Source organism: Macaca nemestrina, chromosome 2 (genome assembly GCF_043159975.1).
Source record: "Macaca nemestrina isolate mMacNem1 chromosome 2, mMacNem.hap1, whole genome shotgun sequence".
Classification (NCBI taxonomy): Eukaryota; Metazoa; Chordata; class Mammalia; order Primates; family Cercopithecidae; genus Macaca; species Macaca nemestrina.
The window spans coordinates 108841093-108867503 of record NC_092126.1 but is presented as its reverse complement, the minus strand read 5'-3'; the positions used below and the strand labels follow the sequence as shown (position 1 = coordinate 108867503).

General features: G+C 40.8%; 1 protein-coding gene across 2 annotated transcripts in view; it reads right to left on the bottom strand.

Annotated features, from left to right (window-relative positions):
- The window catches only part of LOC105480334 (leucyl-tRNA synthetase 2, mitochondrial), a 162386-nt gene that overhangs the window by 58726 nt on the left and 77249 nt on the right, over positions 1 to 26411 (bottom strand). For both annotated transcript variants that reach the window (XM_011739006.3, XM_011739005.3), the window contains 4 exons: positions 16821 to 16928; positions 14536 to 14695; positions 5092 to 5196; positions 2097 to 2212 (listed from right to left, as the gene is read on the bottom strand). In XM_011739006.3, coding sequence (XP_011737308.1) covers positions 2097 to 2212; positions 5092 to 5196; positions 14536 to 14695; positions 16821 to 16928 — 489 coding nt within the window. The remainder of the gene's footprint in view (positions 1 to 2096; positions 2213 to 5091; positions 5197 to 14535; positions 14696 to 16820; positions 16929 to 26411) is intronic.

The window sequence follows — 26411 nt, the reverse complement described above, 5'->3', positions numbered from 1 at the left end:
ATAGACAGCAGGACAGACCACTAATAGTACAAAAGATAAATTATCTTTTCACTTGGTGCTTTTCAGAGAGCCAAACTAATTATATGAATTGCGCCAGTGTGGCTTGGTAACAACCTGGATTGTGGGCACCCTCAAATTTGTTCAATGAAGACCCACTGGGCATCTGTATGTGCTGGGCTTGTGCTAGCCACTGGGGGCACAAAGATAAATATGATCTTCCCATGTCCTCAAGGAGCTTACAGTCAAGAGGCATAAAGAATAAGAAAATACAGCTATGTTGATCAAAAGTAGCCCTTTTCATGAATGGTCTGAAGTGTCTTTCTGCACTCCCACTAGCACAGTCACGATGCAAATCATAAAAAGCTCTCCTGAAAGTCAGTCTTCTCCTAACATCACTGTCTTTCCATTCCAGAAGCTCATAGACGAAAGTGGCCTTTCCCTAGCCATTCTCCTTCTACTTATTGAAATAATTCTTTTACTCTAGATATTCAGCCTAGAGTCAGGAGAGGCTTCAACAGACCATCTGAAGCTGTGTGAAAGAAGCCAGAAAGCATAACTGATGCTCAGAGAACTGTACTAAAGAGTGGATGTTTCACTGGGAACTTCAGAAGCCTAATTTTGGCCACGAGTGTCCCCTTTCTTGAAAGGGTTAATTGGGGCTCCTTACAGACACTGTGACTTCGCTCTGCTCCACCCTCCAGGGAACCTGCTCAAACAAGGTCTAAAAAAAGGCTTAAGGGTCCATATCTTAGAGCATGACTCATGTCTGGGGATGCAATTTATGAAGTAAAGCCACAAACATGGGGTTAGAAACCATGCACTCCCTACAAAGGAGAAAATCTGACCATATTCCCTTATTTTATAGATATAAATATAGCCAGATAGTCGCAAACCAGAAAAACTTGGATCTTCAGGTCTCACTGAATCAAGATCAGCCAAGGTGGGACCTGTAGGCACCTCCCAGATGATTCAGAGCCATGGCCAGGGGTGGCATCGCTATGTTAAGTCAGTAGTTCCCAGGCTCTGCCGCACATCAGAATCAACTAGGGAGCTTTGAACACTGTTGATGTCTGATCCATGCCCTCCTTACCACCACTAACCATCAAATCAGAGTATCTGGAGTGAGACCCAGGCATCAGTATTATTTTAAAACTTTCAGGTATTTCCAGTGTGCAGTTAAATTTAAGAGTGCTCTAAGCCAGTATTCTCAAACTTTTAATGTGCATACAAATCATATAGGGATCTTATTAGACTAGCGTGGGATCTAAGATCCCACATTTCTAACAAGTGATGCCAGTGCTGCTGGTCCAGAGACCAGACATTGAGTGGCAAGGTTCTAAGCCCTTGATTCTCAAAATGTGTTCCCTGGACCAGCAGCATTAGCAGCAGTATCTGGAAACTTGTTAGAAGTGCAAATTTTGGGGTCTCACCTGGGACTACTAAATCAGAATCCCTGGGGTGGGGGTGGGGGCCAGGCTGTGGTTTAACAAGGCCACCAGGGGATTCTGACGTGTGCTCAAACTTGAGAGTCACTGCTCCCACTACCTCCTCCCATCCCTCACCCTACCTCTTCCATCCTACTTTCCAGGTTAGTTCAACATAGAGGCTGGGCTCAAATCCTGCCAGATATACCATCTTTAAGTGCTGCTGTTTCATGCTAGCAAGAGATAACCCTGACCAAATAAACATGACTCTGAACTTCCCTGTTCATTTCTATAAGTGAGTTACACTTTAGGCAGAAATAATGTCAGTAATCTGGAGAGAACAGATATCTCCTCTAGGAAGAAGAAACAATTTCAGTCACTTCTCCCAAGGAACCAGAGATTCCTTAGAAAAGATAATTTTTCTCAAGCAGAGATCCCCAACATAAAATTAGTTATTTTGATACCATTCTATTTGAGGACTGAATTTGATTTACAATTGACAAACTTCCAGATCTTGAAGAATATTATTTTGTTTTCATAGAGATATGAGGCTACAGGGCTGTTAGGTATGGGGACGAGTGAAGGAACAGGTTGTAATTTGCACCTGAAGGAAAATGTCTATCAAAATCGCATCAAGGTGATCATTCTGGAAGTAAGTTCTTAGGCACCAACCTCAGCAGAGCTGCTCAGTCTCTCTGTGCCATCCGGCAAAGTTTCAATGACTTCAGAGTAGGCCAGGCCCAGGGTTTGGGCTAAGATGGTGTCCTCTGAGCTAGTACTGGGAATTCCTATTCAGAGGAGAAGAAAACAAAACATTGCCTTCACAAGTGCCCAAATCACAAAACAACTGACAGTACTGACACCCAGCTTTAGCTTCCTAAAGGAGACTATCTCTTTTAGTTACAGAAGTTTTAAAACCACATCACATTAGTTGGGAAAATGGAACATGGTCTTGGAGAAACCCACTGCCAAAACACAACTAGTTTACCATATTGGTATTACCTCTTTTAAGTCTTTTTCCTCTGCTTAGTTTTTGTTTTTGTTTTGAGACAGAATCTTGCTCTGTTGCCCAGGTTAGAGTGCAGTGGCACGATCTCGGCTCACTGCAACTTCCGCCTCCCAGGTTCAAGAGATTCTCATGTCTCAGCCTCCCGAGTAGCTGGAATTATAGGCGTGTGCTACCATGCCTGGCTAATTTTTGTATTTTTAGTAGGAAAGGGGTTTCGCCACGTTGACCAGGCTGTTCTCGAACTCCTGACCTCAAGTGATCGCCCACCTTGCCCTCCCAAAGTGCTAGGATTACAGGTGTGAGCCACTGTGTCCAGCCTATTTTTTTAAATAGTTACAATCCTAATATACACATTTTTGAGTGCTTTTTTTTTTTGCCACTGAAAATCATCAGCATTTGTGGAAGCCTCTTCCTTGAATTCCGTCAGTGGCAGAGGGCAGTGGGTTTCTCTCGAGAAGCAGGGCCGACTCCTCCAGCATTTCCCAGCAATCCTAGGAAAATCCACTCAGTCAGGAAGTCAAAAGCTGGTAACTATGTTTTGTTCCCAAAGGCAATAGTACATTCTAAGTAGACATTTATTCTTCAACCCACATATGTCCTTGGGAAGTTGAGCATTAATAAATCGTTCACCCAGAGGGGCCAAGGCCTGCTGTTTTGGCTTCGGGTATTCATAAAAACGGGTTTTTTTTTTTTTTCTTCCCAGCTTTTGGTTCTGTAAGGGCAGGATTTCTGAACCTTGGTACTACTGACATTGTGGACTTTGTTGCAGGGGCTGTCTTGTGCATTACAGGATGTTGAACTGTACCACTAGCACTCCCTGAGTTGTGACAAACAAAAATGTCTCCAAAATTGCCAAATGTCTCCTGGTGGCAAAATCTCCCCTGGTTGAGAACCTCTGCTGTAGGGTCAACCGTCAAAGCAGGTGACATACTCATGGATACAACACATTGTGTGAAAACTGAGAGAGATAAAGCTAAGGGTATTGCACAAGGTGCTTAAATCAGATAGGAACAACGCCCTAAAACAGTGGTTGAATGTTTGGGAGACATGTTCTAAAGCTCCCAAATATGATGAAAAGCTCTGTGACATGATGAAAAGTTCTGTAGTGTTCTAGCTGAGATTACAGACAAAATGCATCTAATGCAGTGAATAAATGTTGAGTGGACTTGAAGGATGAGGACAAATGGCAAGCAATAAATATTACCAAAAGCTGTTCATATTCCAGAAGGGAAAATAGTCATTTACTACATTCTAAAATGGAATTTGGAAGAACTAGGAGTAATGTTTAAAAGGAGACACTGTAACCACAAAATGTATTTGGCCGTATAAAGAATGCCTCAGGCCATGGCGGTAGTCATGTTGTGCTCAGTTGAATGTGAACTATTTCTAACAGTGCAGGTGGGAGGCAAAAACATCACTTTATCTCCTGTTCTTCTTGGAGGGCAAAAAGCAAACATTTGGAAAAAGCTAATTATGAAACTATGGGACATCAAGACAACAGGAGAGACAGTTTTCCATATGCACCTAAAAAAATCCGATTTTTTTCCTTCAAAACTCTCAATATTGTGTCAGTAATCTGATTCAAAATATCAAACAAACAAACAAACAAAAAACTCCCCCAAAAGCCACATCAATAAAAACTGCCTTTATGTTTATCCCAGCTGGTTATATTAATACATTTTACTGATTGTAAAATGCATAAAAGTAACAGAAGGAATTATTTCTTTAAACAACACACTTTCTAGGTTTAAATGGTTAGAAGAGAGTAACACGAATTTTCTGCTTTGACATTTCTTCAAACAACTTCATCAAAAACTGATCTGAGCGTTATGAGGGGAAAAAATGTGAATTTAAGAAGAAATGCTATTTCTGTGTGCTAGGAAATAGTGTGGAAATAACTTCCTCTGCAAGGTTTCGGGACTCTGGGCACTGGCTGGAACCTACAGTAGGAATGTTGGTAATGAAAAATGCACAGGTCTGTCCTAAAGGAGGCAGATTTTGGACAAAGCTGTCTTTAGGTTCCCTTCTCTTTGTTCATTCTCAGACTTCCTGTTACATGACGATAGTTTAGAACGCTCACGAATGAGTAAGGCTGCCAAGGACATCCAATTTACAGTTCTAAATATGCCTTCAATTTTACTGCTGTTTCACAATCCTTTTCTTGAATAGCTCGAGTTCGCCTCCTCCACAAAGCCTTCACCAAAACCCAGCCCACATCGATCATTTGTGCTTCATTTGAACCCCCGTCCCAGCAGTTGCTGTTGGTTCTATGAGTTTTCTTTTCTTTCTTTTTTTTTTAAAGCTGGTAGTATACCTGGGATGGTTCTATGAGTCTTGAAACTGAATTTTCATCTGAGCTGCATTGTTCCTCGTATCATATGTACAAGTCTTAACAACAAACTCTACTGGCAAGATTTGTAGGTCAGATATTTCTAGTTATTCTCAGTAGCAACTAGTAAAGTGCAATATACCTAGTTTATTTTCAAAATGTAGTTCTGAAACAAGGGATGATTAAATGAAGGGCTATTCATTTTTATGAGGAAACAAATCAGACCATGGAATCAACAGTCAGCTCTTCCAGATGACAGCAACAGGGGAGTATTTTGATCCTAAATCTGCAAAATATACTGTTGTGGTTACATTTTAATAGCTGCTTACCTATTTTTGAATCCAGAGAGCCTTCCAAGTCAGCTTTGGCCAAAATAACGACAGGGACCTCCTGCTGGGTGAGCATGTTCACAGCCATCACGGGCGTGAGGCAATCTGAAAATGAGAGCAAATAACTGTGGATGCCACTCAACTGAGACACCAACATCATCTGAATCTCGGAGGAAACAAGTGAGAAAAATAAGCACTAGGAACTTCTGTGCTTTGTGCTAATTGTTAAAGAAGTTGTCCTTTGTAGATAATTCACACCAGTGAATAATCGAAAGATTAAATACGCAATGAGAAAATGTTCTTCCATGCTCATGAAAAGTGAAAAAGCATTTTTGCTTTCCAGATGGTAGAGTAATGACATTCCCATCACTGTCTTTTCCTTTTGAAAAATACCTCAAATATACAGAAGATGAGAAACACAAAGTCTATCTATAGTGAAACTAGGGACATCAGAAATTCCAAACCATCATAACACTTGAAGAGGGAAGTGGACAGAGAGTAGAAAATGAACAGAAAGGAGGGAAGACATTTCCAGACATCCTAAGACAAAAGAGTTCCTACCCACTTACCTTTTTCTTAGGAGCTACTGGAGAATGTGTTCCAGCAAAATGAAGGGGCAAATCAAGGAAGGGACAGACATAGGATCCAGGAAACAAGGGATCCAGCAAAGAAAAAAGTATGAGGACACTCAAAGAACAAAGACAGAGGGAAGTTCTAAGAGACCAGGTTGCAGCAGAGGCCTGGAGAATGACCAGGTCATATCTGAGCAGTACACAGTGACCTGGGAAGCATCTTTGGGAAAATAAGGAAATTGATAGATTACCTGGCAGGTTGGAATGTACAGAAAACTGCACTAGAGGAGTTTCAAAGAAATATGGGGGGTGTACAGGAAGACTTAGCTAGAAATTCAAAGAATACAAAGTAAATGAAAAAAAAAAATGAAGACATTATGAACTTTAGGAAAAATAAAAAGTTACATAAAAAGGAAAATGTATTTGGCTCAGTTGTGAACAATATTTATGTGGCCCTAATAAAACACTTAATTTGGATTTACTCTAACATTGTATTATTGTATTATGTTACAACACAATAATTGTATTACAGTATATTATTCTAACATTGTATTATGTTATTTAAAATAACATCTTATTTTACATTTTTTTATATATATATGTATTTTTTTTTTTTTTGTAGAGACAGGGGTCTTGCTATGTTGCCCAGGCTGGTCTAAAATTCCTGGTCTCAAGTGATCCTCCCACCTCAGACTCCCAAAGCACTGGGATTACAGGCAGGAGCCACTACACCCAGCTAACACTGTGTCATCTTAAATGAAGTGTATTACAACTACTATAACAAGGAGATAAGCCATATGTGCATATATGTGAATTTATGGAGAGTTGGAAGCATAATGACCTAAGTGAAGTCCTAACGGAAGAAGAGATGAGAGACGGTAGACAATTGGTGAGTTCACGTGACTTAATTTACAATATAAGCAATTAACAGTTATAACTTATGAATTCTTACTATTTATAATACTTGCCATGTTTTAAGACTTCATGTAATTATTTACTTTGCAAATCCTGAAATTAAAATAAGCCTAAGAATTAGATCTATATTTAATTATTTTTAAGATATTTATTTATTTAGAAATAGGGTCTCACCCTGATCTTCCCACCTCACCTTCCTGAGTAGCTGGAACCGCAGGTGTACACCACCAAACCCAGCTATTTTTTTTTTTTTTTTTTTTTTTTTGTAGAGCCAGGATCTCCCTATGTGCCCAGGCTGGTCTCAAACAACTGGGCTCACACAATCTTACCATTTTGGCCTCCCAAAGTGCTGGAATTACAGGTGAGAACCACTGTGCCTAGCCAGGGTCTATATTTCAATGAGTAATGACAGACTATAGGCATCTAAGTCAGCCCTTATCTTTCATCACCTTGGTGTCAGGAAGCACAGAATGAGATATGGTAGGGTAACAGTGAAATGCAACCCCCACGGGTCTCCAGCCAGCACCCATGGTACAGATGTCTTAGCTGGGAGACACCTGTTGCTGGAGCTGGCTGAGTGCAGACTCACTTCTCAAAGTAGAGACCCGTATTTCTGATTCTACACTATCTTTTCTTTTCTTTTTTTTTTTTTTTTTTTGAGACAGGGTCCCACTCTGTCACCCACGTTAGAGTACAGTGGTGTGATCTCAGCTCACTGCAACCTCTGCCTCCCAGGTTCAAGCAATTCTGGTGCCTCGGCCACCCAAGTAGCTGGGATTACAGGCGCATGCTACCACACCCGACTAATTTTTGTATTTGTAGTAGAGATGGGGTTTCACCATGTTGGCCAGGCTGGTCTCGAACTCCTGACCTCAGATGATCTGCCTGTCTCTGCCTCCCAAAGTGCTGGGATTACAGACATGAGCCATCGCACCCGGCCTCCACACTATCTTTTCTCAAAGAAGAAATGTGTATTTTCAAATTTTGCAATTAAATGATGTTATCAGGAGGCTGGGAGGTGAGGGGTGGTAGAATAAAAGTCATGAGGTAACATCTAGAACTGGTGAATCAAAAGACAGCAGTATAAGCATATACGGCATATGGACAGGCATACAGACAGGGACGTCAATGCCAGAATAACAGTGGGTGGCACAGACTACCAGTTGACACCTGTACCTGCCTTCTCTTCTGACTCAGCAATACAATGTTGAGTTGGACACATGGCTATTGTGTTTAGCTAATAGAAGCACTGTTCAGCCTCCCTTGCAGCTAGGTGTGGCCATGGAGGATATGCAGAAGCAACTGTTAGATCACGGCCTCAAAGGGAAGGAGCATGCCCTTCTCCCCACCCTTCCCCACTTCTTACTTCACTGGAATGCAGATCAAGTGTAGAGCAACTTAGAAACACAGAGAAGGACAAAACTCTAGAAGGGCAGAGCAGGAAGACAAGACAGAGGATCACTGCCCTAACCACCTCACAAAGTAGACTTATCACACATGCTCAAGAGTTTCATGTGGGTAGAATAAACTGCTGTTTATCTAAGCCTCTGTCATAGCCACCGAACTTATATTCTAAGTAACATATACCTAAAATAAAAGTGTTTGGGTAAGGAGGCTACTTTTATTGTTCTTGTTATTGTTAGTACTCTTTAACTTTTCATACAATGTACGTGTATCACTTGGACTTTAAAAAACGAATTGGTTTTTAAAAAGAGTGATCTTCAAGTATTATCATTTTATATCTGATAAGTTACCAAAATGTTTTAGCAAGGTGACACTAATGTTTGTGAAGTTGCTGTGAAATGCATACATCATTGGATATGGCACTATAAATTGATATAGCCCTTTCAGAAACCATGTAGAAATAGAAATAGAAATTAGAAAAATAGAAAAATGTTTGTAACCTTTGGCCAAAAAAACCTCACACTTGGAAATATCTCCTACGGAAAATTCTACGAAGCAAAGAGCCATGTGGACATAAATGGTCACAGTAGTTATCTCCATAATAGCCCCAAACATGAAAAAAGCCCAGTGTTCAACATGATGGGAAAGACTTAGGATAGTAAGGTACATTGAGTTGATAGGACATTATGTATGGATTAAAAAACAATTGTGAAGCCTGCATAAAAACACAGAAATGTTTCCTGATAGCATATTAAGTGAAGACCAGAAAACAAAGAGGCAGAAGCAGCCTGATTTTTAAGATAATGTGGGAATGTGAGTTAAAAAGAAACATGACCACGTGCAAAAGAATGAAGTTGGACCCTTACTTCATGCCATATATAAAAATTAACTCCAAATGGATTAAAGATCCAATTGTAAGATCTAAAACTATAAAACTCTTAGAAAGTAAAATATGTATAAATCTTTGTGGACTTTTATTAGGCAATGGCATTTTAGATATAAGACCAAAAGCAACAAAAGAAAAAACAGATAAACTGAATTTCATCAAAATGAAAAACTTGTGCTTCAAAGGGCACCATGAAGACAAACTCTCAGAAGTGGAGAACAACTTAGTAAATTACATATCTGGTAAGGGACTAGTATCTAGAATATATAAAAATGGCTAAAATAATAAAAAGGCAAACTAAAATTAAAAATGAAAATGAATTTTTTAAAAGGGGCAAGAGAACTGAATAGACATTTCCCCAAAGAAGACATATAAATGGCCAATAAACACATGAAAAGATGCTTGACAATGTTAGCCATCAGGGAAATGCAAATTAAAACTACACTGAGATACCACATCATATCCACAAGGATGACCATAATCAAAATGATCACAAACAATAAGAAGAGCTGGTAATGATGCGGAGAAACTGGAACTCTCAATACACTGTTGGTGGGAATGTAAAATGGTGAAGCTGCTTTGGAAAATAGTCTGGCAGTTCCTTAAACTTCATGGCCCAGCAATTCTACCCCTAGGTATACTGCCAAAGAAATAAAAACATACATCCAAACACAAACCTTTATTAATGTTCATAATATTAATAGCAAAAATGTAGAAATAACCCAAATGCCTGTCAATTAATAAAATGGATAAATAAAATGTGGCCTAGCCATACAATGAAGTATTACTTGGAAATAAAAAGGAAAGAAAACATTATGCTAAGCGAAAGGAGCCAGACAATAAGATGACAAATACTATATTTGATTCCATTTACATGAAATGTCCAGAATAGGCAGATCTATGGAGACAGATGGTAGATTAGTGATTGCCTAGGGCTGGAGATTAGGCAAGAATTGGGGAGGGATGACTGCCAGAGGGTCTGAGATTTCTAGGATGATGAAAATGTTCCAAAATTGACTGTGGGGATGGTTGTATAAATTTGTGACTATATTAAAAACCATGGAATTCTATATATTAAGTAGGTTATTATATGGTATGCTCAGTTGTTACAAAAGAAAGTAACACGAAAAAATGTAGTGTATGGCTTGAAAGAGTTGAACTGCTTTTTATTACACAGAAAAGTTATATTATACCAGTTTTTCAGGTAGGACAAAAATTGGTCTTTGAACTTAAATATTAGCAGATTTGCAATGAATGCATGGTAGCAGCTCACATGCTATACTTGGTCAAAATCTATTTCCTAGAAACAACATAATTAAAATCAAAGTTCCTGAATAGGTCTCTAGTGTTCTCCATATTTCTCGTGTTTCCTTTGTAATTACTAACGTGTTCAGCAATCACTCCTGTGCTAGTGATGTGATGCAGGAATCCTGAAATCTGAAGACACTGAAGCATTTCACAAAGTAGTTAGATAACAGCAAAACACTTTAGTAATTACAAAGAAAACATTAGACAAAAAGGTATCTGTCCTTCGCTCTCAGGGCACCCACTGCAAAGAAGGCAGTCTCTCCCACCCTCTGGAAAAACAGACAAGTGACTTTTATTTGGTGTTCACCAAGGCAGCAGTCCATATAACTAGTTCCTAGGCATACTTCATGGAAACAGGGCTCCGTGGTCAACTGGGTGTGACAAGTGTTGCCTATGACTTCCTCTCTCAGACAGTTGCAGCGCACATTAGCACAGCAAAGATTCTGAGAAGTCCAAAGCAAAGATACCTGTTTATTTTTGTTTATTCCAGATTTTTTGAGCACACAAGCTTTTCCCTTCACATAATATCAAAGAATTCTACTTGAAACAGTTTGATGGAAAACCAAACCATTACCCCAGAATTACAGATCTGCTCTCACCCTTTGTCCTCACCTCATACCGATGCTATGGAGACAAGAGCAAAACAACAGTGAGCAATTAATTATTATTTAATGTCCTGGGGCTTCCAGGGAGGCTCTTGCTCTCTAATGTGCCTATAATGTGTCAATAACAACAGAGTTCCAAGTTGTCCTTTAGAGAGACCTCATCTGCCCTTTCAGCAAAAAATATATTGTGCAGATAGTTGGTGACTCAGAGCTGAAATGTGTGGTTCCAAAGCCCCAGGGTTTGAATATTTTAATATTAGGAAAGTAAGAAAAGATTTCAGGAAAAGACAGAACAGCTTCTAGAACTCTGATGATATTTCCCCCATTGATGCCTTTTATGGTTTCTAGTTCCTATCAAGTCAGAGCTTACATAACATGACTTAAGTCAGATTTGGTCAGCTGAGAAAAGGAGGCGACGTCAATGATTATGGAAATAAACTAAATTTCAAGAGCTCTAGGGGACCACCTTGCTTTTTTTCCTCTCTTAAAGGAATCTGTGCCAAATTAAGGATGCTAAGTAAAAACAGTTCATTTAGCCAATAACATCGGCAACCCAGTTGGCCAGGCTAGAAATCAAGGAATCATCTGGGGATCCTCCACCCTCGCAGCTTTCCACCGACCTCTCAGATGGGTTCCCTCCCTCCATCCTGACCCCTGCTGTTCTGGAGGCCTCGCCATCTCTTTCCACAATTAATGGGGTCAGCCGGCCTGCCACTCTAGCATCGCCCTGGCCACATGGGTCACTCTCCTCCACAGGGCCCCTCAGGGCTCCTTCTCTACCCACAAGGTCCTCCAAGACCACCTTGGCTGGCAGCCCCATTACGTGCTCTGCCAAGAAGGCTAAACTTACAAAGCTTATGTGACCTTCCTTAAGTCACATGGATGGATCTAGGAGGAGAATCTTGGTCATCTTGGGCCAAATCAGGAGCTGATATGTAGAAATAAATTTAGCAACAACAGAAGCTCATGTTTGAGAATTGAAACTCCTGCAAATGATAAATTTAGTCACAACTGTGCACTTCCATGACACTCAGTGGTCACTGCTTTAACACAAATCATCCTTAAAACCTGACATTCGATGGAAAAAATGAGGTGGTCAGCAATGGTAAATGACAGCAGTGATACAACATCCTGGTTTAAAATGTAACCCCAAAAGCCAGAAGAGGCATAAATCATACATTCCTAGGGTAATCTGAATTCACCTTTTGGTGAATTACACTCAATACACTGTACTGGCCTTCTGTGACTATGATGTCAAAATCCAGGGACTTGATGTGCAAATTAATCCAGAGATTTTGAATACATTGATATCTGCAAAAAGAATATTTCTACTCTGAAGATTAGAACTGTAAAATTTTATTGGCAAGTATAATGTTCCATTTGGAATAATTTTAGAGATTATTAAAAAGAGGGGAGAAAATAATGAGTCCTTCAAATGGAACATTACACTTGGCACTAAATTTGCCAAAATGAAATGACTAGGCCAGGTCAGGTGTGTCGATATCCATGTGGTCATGAAAACAGTGCTGTCTGCATGTACTAAAAAAATTTCTCACTTTCCTACATATGAAAATGTTTTGAAGGTATACAGTGCCTTTCATCTCAGGAACTCCATCCTCCATAATTTGTTAGCTCCTTAACAAATTATAGCTCCCCTATTAATATTCTCTTATTTTCATTTGTGTCCCCAAATTAGCCATAAGAGAAAATGTAAGGGCTAGAGACGTTTCCACATTTTAGTTCTTCAATTTTAGATATTATTCAGCCACCATAGCCCTCAAGGAATATCAAATTGCTCACGAAGAGTAAAAACTATGAGATTTCCCTTTAAACTAAACAGTTGAAAAGTATCCAGTTTTTCTTTTGAGCAAGTAGAGAAAATAAACCTGAGAGAGATAGCTATATTGGGCTTTATAAGCACACAAAGAAATTTTAACTCAAAAGACTCTTTTCTCTATTTCAATGCATATCACAAAGAGGTGAAACTGAGGGGTGACATCTGCCTTGTGTGGGGTGAGTGGCATAAGCATCTGGCTGTCCTCTGTTCTGCCTCCCAGGGGCATCCAGTTAAGACTGAAATGTCTCATCTATGCCCCACCAAGAGTGCACGCAGCAGGCTCTTTAGAAAGTGCTCACTGATTTGAATCCGGCTTTAATGGTCTAAGTAAACAATTAAAATTTTAAGCAGAGAGAAATTGGGATGACATTGTCTATCTCTCCAGCCTAGTATTAGGCAGAGTTTCATTCCGGTCATTTCAAAGATGGCAACTTAATATCATCATCCAAAACATTTTTTTAGTCAAATGCTATTTCAGACCCCAGTAATTCAGATTGTATACTTTGGGTTGAAGTTTATAGTTCATGAAAGAGAATAGGGATGAGATATTTGTGGAAATATTTAAAGTACTTCAGAGACTTTTATTTCTAACTTAGAATGGACTTCTTTTCACCTACCCAGGCTTCATATCCCTTTCTCTGGTAAGAGCCCTCAAGTTTGTTTTGGAGAGCTCCCCCTCCCTCCCTGGGGACAATCTTTGTGGTCTACCAAGGAAGGTGCCTGGCCTCCCTTTGCCAAGAAAGAGGCTGGGGGCCCCCGTTACACCAGTCAAACACTTTTCCCTGCGAGAGGAGTCTTGAACCAAGTGCTTCAGGCACTGAAGGTGGGGTTAGAGCAGAATTACTGACAGTGGCATTCAGGGGACTGTCTGTGAGTTCCTGCTCCCCAAACTCTCAGGGCTGCACTCTCCCAGTCTTCTTTCGGACTGGCTCTTCAGCTGTCCCTCTAGCAACGGTCTTCCCCACAGCCTTCCAATGTGTTCCCCTTTCCTCTGGGTTAGTCAGAGATGGATTCTGTTGCTTGCAACCACAGAATCTTCAAATCTTCAGGGACCAAGTACAACTTGATATGCCGGTTCTAAGTCAGCTTGATAAAGCAGGTATGTTAAAAATCTGTATGGAGCAAGACGCTGCTCAGATGACCACATGAATTCTTTAAAACAATAAAATTAAGTTGGAAAAGTTTGCTCTCATTCTTTTTTTTTTTTTTTTTTTTTTGAGATGGAGTCTCGCTGTGTGGCCCGGGCTGGAGTGCAGTGGCCAGATCTCAGCTCACTGTAAGCTCCGCCTCCCGGGTTCACGCCATTCTCCTGCCTCAGCCTCCCGAGTAGCTGGGACTACAGGCGCCGCCACCTCACCCGGCTAGTTTTTTTGTATTTTTTTTAGTAGAGATGGGGTTTCACCGTGTTAGCCAGGATGGTCTCGATCTCCTGACCTCGTGATCCGCCCGTCTCGGCCTCCCAAAGTGCTGGGATTACAGGCTTGAGCCACCGCGCCCGGCAAGTTTGCTCTCATTCTTACTGGCTTCCCTCTGGTCTCTGACAGTGTAGCTTTATTTGATGGTGAAATTATAAATTAGGAGAAGATTCTATTCCTAATAGAATAGATTCCTATATCTTTTCCTAATTTATAACTAGGAGAAAAGAACTTTAGATTATATTGAAAGGGAGAGAGCTGCGCTTTCAATCAGAAGCTCAAGACACAGACAAACTAGTAACTCATGGAGAAACCAGGGGTAATAAAAAGATTTTCAGAGCTCTTTTTTATCCTCATGTTTCAAAATAAAAACAAAAAGTAAGGCTAAGGCAAAGAACAACCCATGCAAGATGATATACAGGAAAGGACCTTGAACTCTGGGAGGAGCCATCCAAATGTAAGGTATCAATCCTACCACCTGAGCCGTAACTTGCCAACTCACCTTTGCCAGGGACAAGGGCCATCCTCAAGGCTTCCTTCAGAGAGCTGTGCCCGTGTAGGAGTCTGTGGCTGGGCGAGATGGCCACATGGGAGGTGCCATAAATGGCTTCAGGGGTGGCCGTATAAGCAGTCAGCTTTTCTCCTGTGGCTTGACCATGAACCTGGTGGTAGGAAAGAAGAGTGATGTCATTTCTCAGTCCTCCCTTTGGGCTGTGTTGCTCCCTAACTGTATCCCCTTCCCCTTCCCTCCTCATTCCCCAACAGTGACCACAGCTCTGACCACTGGGCCAGGGGTGTGGGGATTAAGATGGTGCCTGGCAGAAGCTGAGAAGAGGATCATAGTTCCTTTCTCAGAAACACCTCCTACCACTTGCCCCATACCGGGAATGCAGGCATTCCCAAGTTGAAGGTGGTTCAAGAATGCTCAGAAAGACACGTTCCTGGCTTTTCTGGCTCCTTTGTTCACAAATCAAAAATAACTATTAGTGTTATATTGTTTGTGTTCTGAGAAAGAAGCTGTATTTTTCTTCAAGGATATAAGGGTAGAGTAAAAAAAAAAAAAAAAAATAGGCATCTACTTTTCTAACAAGAAAAACAGGTGCCAAGGTTATTACTGTTTTGAAGAGAGAAAGGATGGCCTGAGCTGAGTTCATGACTATGAGTCCCAAGAGCTGGTTAAAATGCCTTCTAAGAGGCACACATTAGCCATCTACTGAGTGCCAATTAATATGACAGACATGGAGGACACAGAATGGACAGGTGCTACTTCCTTCATTCATTTATTCAAACACATTGACAGAGTGCCAATGATGAGCTAAAAGACAGTCTACCACATGGCCTAAGTGCCAATTAGGTGTCACCTATGGAGTCAGAACTGGGGCACAGAGGCATAGATGTGGCCTACCCTGTAGGACTGAGACGCTTCCTTCCTGAGACACTATGTTGCCCCATCTCATTTTCAGGTGGGTCTAGGGATGGAGATAACAACATGTTCATAGTAAAATGTTGGGCAAAGAAGAAAGTGTAGAAGATACTCCACACGTAGTAGCCGGCAGGCCCAGAGACCCACACCAAACGCTAGTTAAGAAGCAAAGGTCTTCAACGTGAGGACCAGACTCAGGCTAATGCAAAGGCCCTGAAAGAGATGGCCTTGCACATTTAAACAAAAGTCACGGCAGGACTGAATTTCAGAACTCTCGCCACCTTCTTGGGAAAGCAGTAAGAGGAAAAGCTCAGTCCAGGATTTGTTATTGAAATGTTTCCAAAGTACACACTCCCTTATGGGAGGCTTTCCATGTTTGCAGTCAGAGTACGTTGGATCACTTTTGTGAGGAGGCTGCACAGGGAATTATGAGCTCAGTGGCAAGCGGCAGGTGCTTGCAGACACCAGGTATGGCTGTCAGCATGCAAGAGTCTAGAAAGGAAAGCCAATGTCGTCTCAGCTGCTGCTTCCTCCTCCTAAAGGTTTTTGACTGGGACAAAGGTGAGGGCAGGTTTGGCACTAAATGAACAGAGCAGAAAATCTTGATGACAGAAAGAGAAATCAGAAGGATAAAAAAAAGAACACCCAGGTAAAAAATAGCAATAGAACAACTCTCTTGTCATTAGAGACAAAGAGAGAAGTTTTAGGGGCCCCTTCCAGAACAGGTGGGCCCTGTATTGTGACCTTTCAGCAGTGTTTCCACAGCAGTTTCAAACACAGTCCCTAAGCTCTAAGTCCATCTAATTTTGAAATGGTGCTACAGTTAGCTTCTGCTTCCTTGGCTTTTAATCTGCTTTGTGACATGATCCCCTTTGAGACTACAATGAGAGTAATGGACCCATTGCTCAGGAAAATGCCCACACAAACACTTTGTACATAAAATTTCAGGGAGTTCATGGACCCCTGAAGACCCTCTGTGTCTGTGCTGTCCAATATGGTAGCCAGTAGCAATATGTGGCTATGAATCACAGCACTTGAAATATGGCTAGTATGTATTATAAATGTAGAATACGGATTTCAAAGACTGTACTAAAATGTAAACCCTTTCTTTAATAAATCATTTTTTATTGAGCCCATTGTGAAATGGAATCATTTTGGTTATAATGGGTTAAATAAAATAGGTTATTAAAATTCATTTCACCTGTTCTTTGCACTTTTAAAAAATGTGGCTACTAGAAAATTTAAAATTGTGCATGTTTGGACTGTGCTGCTGGGGAGTCCCAAGTTGCTGGTTTACTCAATGAGTCCCAAATGTAGAGGAGATTTGTAAGCATGAATTGCTGGAGCTGCTATCACTTGATCACCTTTAATGTGAAGTCCAGGTGGCAGCCCACACAGTCCCCGATCCAGTGGGCTTGCATGCCTTTTATTCCATACCATTCTGGAAGGTCTGCCAACGCGTCCTGCATGGCCTGTGCAAAAGAAAAGAGAACAAAGAAGTAGAGGCACAAGGCTTATTTAAGAAGCAGCAAATGATTTGCAGCTTGTTAAGGCAGGAAAAGCAGGGACACTAAAGGAGATTCAGGATTTAGCTCTCTCCTTGTTCACTAAGTCAGGGGAAGCCAGGAAAGGTTAGAAACAGATGCATTCATTATGACTCAGTTCAGTGAGATGGGTTTGACCGATTTTGCTGTCCCAAGTGAGTCAAGGTTTCATAGAAAGAAGAAAATTCACAAAGGTCATAATTCACATCTTTGGCAAACGTGTTTAGTACATTCTCTCCCATAGTCTAGGAACTAAAAAAATTAAGTTCGAGTTTATGAATTTTGAAACTCTAAGTCATTCATGAGTGTTCCACAACTAAACAATATCATACATAGGACATTATAAAGTTTATCTTTGTATTTAAAAAATACTAATTTTATAAATATATAAGGGAAACATGAGATTAATTTGTATAAACATTTGCCATTAGAAAATTGATTTTCATCTTGTCTACTTTTAATCCTAAATTCCTTTAAAATGGAAGTCTTTATATAAATTATTCTCTATGGCCTCAAGCACATACCAGCCCTTATTTGATAATGAGATGTGTTCCTTCAACAGATGGATTTAAAAGCCAATCATATTTGTAATGTGAAGATCCCAATTTTAAATTCCTTTACATGACGGTTAATAGAGGCAATATAATGATGCTTTGTTTGGTGTTTTATAATTCATAAAGTGCTTTTCATATATCTCTTCCCACACTCTGGTATGGTAGCTCATTTTCAGAAGAGGTTATGTGGCCCATGCAAGCTCACAGGAATTGATGAGCCAGGACTAGAACCTAGATTTACTAACAGTGTTCTTTCTGCTACAGCACAAAGATTCTTATGTCAATGTATGATAAAAAAACAAAACAAAACAACAGGCCAGGTGAGGTGGCTCATGCCTGTAATATCAGCACTTTGGGAGGCTGAGGCGGGCAGATCACCTGAGGTCAGGTGTTCGAGACCAACCTGGCCAACATGGTGAAACCCCGTCTCTACTAAAAATACAAAAATTAGCCAGGTGTGGTGGTGCTTGCCTGTAGTCCCAAGTACTTGGGAGGCTGAGGCAAGAGAATTGCTTGAACCCAGGAGGCAGAGGTTGCAGTAAGCCAAGATTACACCACTGTACTCCAGCCTGGGTGACAGAGTGAGACTCTGTCTTAAAAAAAAAAAACAAAAAAACACACACACACACACACACCCAAAGCATTTTCCATATTTGTCATCTATCTACGCAATCTATCGCTTTAAAATAATTCAATAGGCTATATACTTGTTTTATATGATCACCCATATTTCATTTTATAATAAAAATGTAAAGCAACAACAACAACAAAAACATAACTGCTAAGTTTGGTATTGTGTAGGCTGCAATCCTTAATCCCACAGTGCTCCTGATCTGAATTCAGAGAGTATGGCATAGGGAAATGTTGGCCTGTGATCTCTATGGCTCAACTGCAAACTCTGATTTTTCTTTATATTCCACACAGGCCCTGGCCCAAAGCCTAGAACTGTGCCTTATCTTGGGCAAATGCTCATTAAATTACCATTTAATTCCCTGTACTCAAGGGAGAGAATTAGAGAGCAGTACTACAGAAGCAGATCCCCAGGCATCTGAGAAGGGAAGTAGTAACCTTTGCAGAATAATTCGTAAGTACCAGGCACTTTTATGTATGTTGCCTCATTTAATCTTCACATCAACAGCACAAGTCAAGTCCACATCCCAGATGAGGAAACAAGTCTCAGAACTTTCCCCTAAGTCACTCCATAAGTATGGGATGGAGCTAACACTTGAAGCAAGATGTAGCTGACTCCCAAGTCCATATTCAGTCTGATACTCTGCTATGCAATTACTACTTTATAACAACAGTACTTACATTCAGCTTTCCCATATCTGTATTTCAGACAGTTTCAGCTTATCATACTCTAACTAAAAGGCATGTATTAGAGATCCATCTGCTTCTATTATCTTATTTATATATTTATTTTCTTCCTAGAAGGAAGACTCTGGACATAGAGCCATAGGCTGACGTCATCAAAATCCCCTCTCTTTATAGATGAGGACACACAGGCCCAGAGAGCAATCTGCCCCATATCACTTAGCTAATTGGAGCCAGGCCTGAGACCACTGTACTCAGGTCTCTTGGTTTATTACTCAGCTTGAAAGGGGACAAACTTGCTACCACATCCCACTCCCTTCCCCACTGACACTTAGGAGTATAACCAGTCACAGGCTCAGCACAGTTTCAGAACACTGTGGGGTGACCCAGAGGCACAGGATCAACTGGCTTAAATGCCACACCAGATTCAGAGGCTGGAGATGCTGGTACCAATGGCAGCAATCGCTTAACCAGACCATTTTGGGAAAAGATTGTGGCTGTGCCCTTGTTCTCCCCTAATTTCTGCCCGAGCTTGGATCTCCGGCTTTCTCATTCAACTGTGAGTAAACTGATTCTCTTCTAATCAATTCCTCTTTGGCTTAAGTTAACCAGAGTAACTTTATGTTGTTTGCAACCAAGTTTCCTAACTAACATCAATGGATTATAAAAATTTCAATATCCTGACACATATATATCTATATTAGCTAATATAGTAATGCCTCGAAGTCACTATAGCAAAAGTAGATCTTGAATATGTTAATTATATACTAATACAACATGTTAATAAACAATCTTCTGATAAAATTAAGTACTCTAGAATGCTTTTCAATTTTTAGACAATTTAGGGGGTCTTAAAAGTCAACAAGCATGCAAGTATATTATAAACTTTGAAAATGACCAATAGCTTTTCCTCTCCAAAGACCGATGAGGCTCCATTTAACTTCCAAGCAAACCCATATGTGGTCTAATGGGATCTGATGTCTTTCCATCATATCAAATCCACATTACATGGTCTGAAAATTGGCTCTATCTCCCTGACTGGGTCCAATTCTGATAGCACTTTACATCCATTCCTTTACCAGCATTACTGAGCCACTAGTGTATTAGCCCTCTCATTGTGCTTTTTCTTCTAGATTTAATCGTCAAGGCTGGGAGGTACCTAGCTTAAAATATTCAGATCTTGCTGAGGATGACAGATTCAAATAGGATGAAATGTGAATGCTTTCATATGCTAATTCTGGAACAATGCCTGCTTAAAACCTAACCAAATCTATGAATATTTTTAAAAACCAAAAGAAATTTTTAAAATTAACTAAATGAAATCAACATCTCGAACAACTCTGCAAGCTCTTTTAAGTCCCCACTGTATAATGAACACATGATTCCGGACTGTTTTCTGATTAACAGGGCTTCAGAAAGTACCTTGTCCAATACTGCTGATAACCTCTCCTTCAACCCTGGGCTGGCCCAGACCAGGGTTCCCCCAGAATAAGAATGATATGAGTAGTTACAGTGCTACAGCTGTTTAAAGAGCTATTTTTGTTTGTTTGGGGTTTTTGTTGAGTTTATATCCTTCCCCCCTCCTTTTTTTTTTTTTTTTCAAGTGTTGTAATCACAGTGATAGTAGATGGTATTCACTTCATTTCATGTCTTTACATCTGGCAGACAGGACTGGTATGTGTACCTCTTCCCTATACCGGCCAATCTTAATTTATAGAAATCCCACTGGCTCACAGAATCCAAAAACCTGGGAAAATAGCAGGTTTTTAGATTCTCTTTAAAAGTGCTATGAAACCCTTTTCAAATCAAATCTGAGGGAACCCAATATGTGAGAGTTGAATGAAATGCCCTTTCTCTCCTCTAATTCCTCAATTCCTCGCTATCGACTCCCAAGGCTTTGAAACACTTTGGAAATCATTAACTTACTTAACACCTCTCATTTAATAAATTTTAAAAATGGGGTTGAGAGGTCATGTGATTTCCCTAAACTCAGTCGGTCAGCAGCAGATCCAAGGTAATGAATTATCCAGATCTTCTGATTATAAAGTTTCCTTGTGGTTGCTATTTGGCCTATATAGAAGTAATGTGGTTTGCAAAGGGGCCTTAAATCCGTTTGTGCTAGGATGTGTCTGAAAAGACTGCCACTGTCACTCTAGGGTACACCATCTGAACAACGATGTTTGAAGAAATTGAAATAGAACTAGGCATTCATGAGTCAAGATGAGCCAGTGTTTAAGAACATGCACCAATAAAAGATGGGCTGAAGTAACATCCAATCAAAAAGGTTTTAGTAATACAAAACATAATCAGGAATAAGAGAGAGAAAGATTAAAACTAAAAAGCTGGGGATAAAAAGAGGATTAAACATAACATGGCTAATATGACTTTCTCTTCAAAGAAGCAGAAATAATGCTAGGAATAAATCCATACTTTCCAAGAGAGAAAGTTAAACTGAAGCATTAAGAACAAGATACGACACGACCACAAATGAGACTTCTAGAAAAAGTGGGTTGAAAACATGACACATTTTGGAAGACCCAGGTAAAAAAAAAAAGTGCAAGCAAACTGAGAAGTACAGACCCTTTAAAACAAGTGGATGTATTAGCTACTAAGGGGAGGGTGGATAATCAAAAACCTTAAGAGCTGGACACAGATTTGACAGAATGGAAGACACAAGATAGAATGACAACATCTAATTAAAATGTACACTTTTTAAAAGCTTGACACTTAGCATACTTATAAATCAGTGTGATTTGATTTGCAATTATTTTTGAATTATGATTTATAAATATTTTTCTAAAACTTATTCTTGTTGCCAAAATTTCTTTATTCTTTTTTTGGGGTGGGGAAGGGGGGAATCATTTCAATGCAATCACTTTAAAGGCACAATATATATTTAAGTTCTAAAAAAGGAAAATCAATTCTGAAGGCAGCAAAATGTTTAAAAATATAGCTATTTCCTCTAGAATATTCTGGAGGAATGAGCTTTCTCTCACACTCTAGTCCCCTGACTAGACTCTGGCATGACGATTTATATATTAAAAAAACCCGGCCGGGTGCGGGAGCTCATGCCTGTAATCCCAGCACTTTGGGAGGCCAAGGCAGGCGGATCACGAGGTCAGGAGTTCGAGACCAGCCTGACCAACATGGTAAAACACCGTCTCTAATAAAAATACAAAAATTAGCTGGGCGTGGTGGCGGGCGCCTGTAATCCCAGCTGCTCAGGAGGCTGAGACAGAAGCATCGCTTGAACCCAGACAGCAGAGGTTGCAGTGAGCCGAGATAGCGCCACCGTACTCCAGCCTGGGCGACAGTAAGACTCTATCTCAAAAAAACAAAAAACAAAAAACAAAAACCAAAAAAACCCATTTGGCATGATGACTACCTTGTTTGACTTTAGAGAAGACATGACAAATACATAAATATAATAAAGCCTCCCTATGATAGCCCTGCGTCAACCTCTCATTGGAATGTGATATGTATTCCAAGCAAAATCCATTTGTTGTAGCATCACAATGCAAAACATTTATTTGCAAATACCATTGTACTATCCGAGAGTCTCAATTCCAATGAAAGTGCTGTTAACCCAGCAGGGAAATAATCCATTCCGAGCAAGGCATCCTGCTAATGATATATGACTTGCCAACAAAGTGTGGTTTTGTGGGATTTCAGGGCAAGAGGAAAAGAGGTACCACGCAGCCACACATAGAAGTGCACAGCCCAGAGCTATGGGAAAGTGAGGGACAAACCAAGTGCTATAGAATAGCTTCCAATAAAAGGACTCGTATACATGTAAATGGTGTCACTGGTGCTAGAAAAGAAGGATGTGCTTTCTAGGTATGCCCATCAGGGAATGCCCTGGGGACTGCATTACACAGCCCCATGTACATGCTCTGTGGAAAAGGATGCAGTAACAGGAACCAGGAAGTATGGCGGCAGCCAATTTGACTAATCTCTTCTTATCCATATATCCACTCAGGTTACACTGATCCATCTTTTCTTCCCCGCTCTGACCCACCTTTTCAGCAGCAGAACAATTCTAATTCCACTAACTTTGGAGAGAAGGGAACTACAGGTTCTGAAATGTCACCACCACAGTCCTAAGAATGCAGATGATGAAGGCTAAACTCTCCTAATGACAGAGCCACCTGTCAGATGAGACTGCTTCTGATTCGCAGAGCCACGTATGCCACCTCCCTGCCCCTGTGTCTACAAGATAAGGGAGAGGCTCCCACAGGAGAGGGAGGGAGTAGTCAAACAGCTACAACTTGAAAATTGTTCTCAGTCTAATCTGTGGCATTAGACTATCCTTGCCTGAAAAGGTGGTCTCATTCCAGGAAAGAGGAGTCTTGACGGCAAGTCTGAAAGCTTTTATTGGTCTAATCATGAAAAACAAAATGGTAACAGCCATCCCAGGGGACATTCTACTCACTTGCCTTCAAGTTGGAAGCCTTGCAAATATAGACTGAATATTTGTAAGACTATAAGACCATCCCTTTCTAAGACACTCAGGTCTAAAGAAGATGTGTAAATAAATTATGATATAGCCCTGATATCATGCTGTTTTCTTTTATAATTATCAAAATGATAATCTTTTTTTTTTTTTTTTTTTGAGACAGGGTCTCACTCTGTCACCCAGGCTGAAGTGGGTGATCTCGGCTCACTGCAGCCTCCACCTCCTGGGGTTCAAGTGATCCTCTCACCTCAGCCTCCTGAGTAGCTGGGACTATAGGCGCATACTATAGGTGAACACCAGCACACGCAGTTAATTTTTGTATATTTTGTAGAGATGAGGTTTCGTCAGTTGCCTAGGCTGGTCTTGAACTCCTGGTCTCAAGCAATCTACCTGCCTTGGCCTCCCAAAGGACTGTTGGGATTACAGGCATGAGCCACCTTGTCTAGCAATAACGTTTTTATGGAAATTTTGGAAGAGAAGAAGAAAATTAACAATTACCCACAATTGGTCAAAATACCCAGGGAGATGACTATTAATATTTTGTTCTATATCCTTCCATCCTACTTATATCGTACCTTCTATTCATTCTAAGATAAACATTTTCCCAAAAACTCTGACATTGGGACATGTCTTACAATCAATGGTATCTTACAATATATTGATAGCATTTTTCTTTCTTAATGGAGCATTCAATTTAAAACTAATCATGTCAGGATTGATAAAATCTAGTACGTTTGTATATATGCTTTTATATAGTTAAAAGCATCTTGTTAATATACTCTTTTAAAACTACAGATGCATTTTACCTGAGTTTTCAACTTATCACAGTTCTACTAAGTCTCTATTTTGAGCAAATCTGACACTTAGAGCTAGCCATCCGGGAACAGTAAGCAAATATACAGAGAAGTGGAAAGGTGCTGTGGAAAAGCGTCTCTCTGCATAAGAGAATGGTTATTTTGAAAAACACAGTATTGACCTGTATGTATGTGTTAATGACTATTTGCTTCCTTCATAGCAGCAGCTGGATCGGTCTTTACTGGTCTCTGTGCAGCTGGGCTCAGAAGAACCCAGGGTAAGGACAGAGCATTGGAGTAAATAATGACAAAAGCAAGACGGAGAGGACAATGAGTCAATTCCATCAAGAACAAACCAGAAAACCTCTAATCACCACACTTTCCATTACCTGGCCGTTTGTGCCCTCTCTGTACTTATTGCATTTCCTATTGCAAATGCCCTGCCTTCCTGCAACACACGTTAACTGGCTATTGTCTGCACATGATTCTCAGAAATACTCGGTTGCTTGGGAATTGTCCCCAAGAGCAGGGGTAAAGAATGCAGGGGAAACCCTGTCTCTACTAAAAATACAAAAATTAGCCGGGCATGGTGGCAGCTGCCTGTAATCCCAGCTACTCAGGAGGCTGAAGAAGGAGAATCACTTGAATCTGGGAGGGGGAGGTTGCAGTAAGCTGAGACTGTACCGCTGCACTCCAGCCTGGGGGACAGAGTGAGATTCGGTCTCGAATAATAATAATAAAAAAGAATGCAGGACTGGGACTGAGGAGACCCAAGTTGGGTTCTGGCCCTTCCCTGGTCTTGGTACCTCGATTATAAAACAAGATGTGGGCTGCGTCAGCAATTTTCAAGAATGGGACACACATTTCAGGATGGCAATCAGCCCCCTGGGAAGGAGTGAGGAGGACATGATGTGGGCCGCTCAAAATAAAGCAACACCTTATTCATTTATTTTAATTTGTTTTCAGACATCATATTGATTTTGCAATTTCAAGCAGCAGTAAAAGCAGGCATGAGGGGTTTTTTGTTTATTTGCTTTTACGTTTTTCAGATCAGGGCAGGGATTTAAAAGTGACCCTGAATGAAATGCTCTCTCAAGTTTCTTCTAGCTTTGAAGTTCAAATAACTCTCTAAGCTAAAGAGGTTCATTGGTGACACTCACCAGGCCTCTGCAGCGATCCCTGAGACCCCTCAACACGAAGCTAAATACATCTCTTCCCATGGAGTCCAGGCTGACACCTCAAGAAGACCTGTACACCCAAAAAACAGGAGCTCAAAAAGGCTACTCAGGGTTCAAAACGAACACACAATGCTTTTCTATCTTTATTGTTTCCTGAGCAAATTTACAATATATTTCATTGTCCATATACCATAAGAAGTATACTATTAAATTATTTCTTCCATTTTTCCTTTGCAGTCATTCCATCTTAGAAACAAAACATGAAAACCTTTCTCTTTGCAGAGCAGGTTGCTGACCCAGACACCGCGCTTCCTGCAGAAGTTTTCTTTTATTCTCATACACTCCGGAGTACGTGTGCCAAGCATAGCTGTCTTTATTTCACTGACAGGGAGGGACAGTGGAGTGTGGGCAAGAAGTCAGGGCTAAGGGAAATGAGATGATGGTAGAGAATTGACCTAATAAGAGACTAAAACAGATGTGACTAGGCACTCGGTGGGGACACTTGGGAGGTCAGCAGGAAGGCCCTGCATTCAAGGAGGGAAACCTGACGGCCTGTACTGTCTCTGTACCATTTAGAAACACCATTGGTTTCAGAATCCCGGAGCGAGGGCCCAGTCCTGTACCAACCCCTGGCGGACCTTTCCTGGAGGAAGTTCCCTCTCCGGCCTGCTGAGAGCCAGCTACTTGCCTCCTCCCAGCATCTCACCTAGGCCCCAAGCTGTTATTAAAGATTTTACTCCCTCTATTCAGGCAGCTTTTCACTTGCCTGGGAAGTGCCAGGGAAAAGCCAACCTCAAGTTGTCTACTTTTCTGTGGCCTTTGTGTCATTCCCACCCCTGCCCAGTCCCATCCCTAGAAGGACTTCTGAGGGGCTGGCTCTCCCAGTAACAACTTCCACCTGGTCCCTGTGGCACTGGCCACTCTGGCCAGCAATCATGCTGAGAAGGGCTGAGAGCAAAGGATGGAGGATAGAAGAGAGTTCAACTTAGAATAGCTTAGGAGAGAAAAGATGCTGGAGAGGCAGGGAAAACAGAAAACAGAAGCAGGAGATATTATGTAAGAAGGAGCAGAATTTAACAATTAATTAGCTTTGTGAGACAGGGAGTCAAAACCAG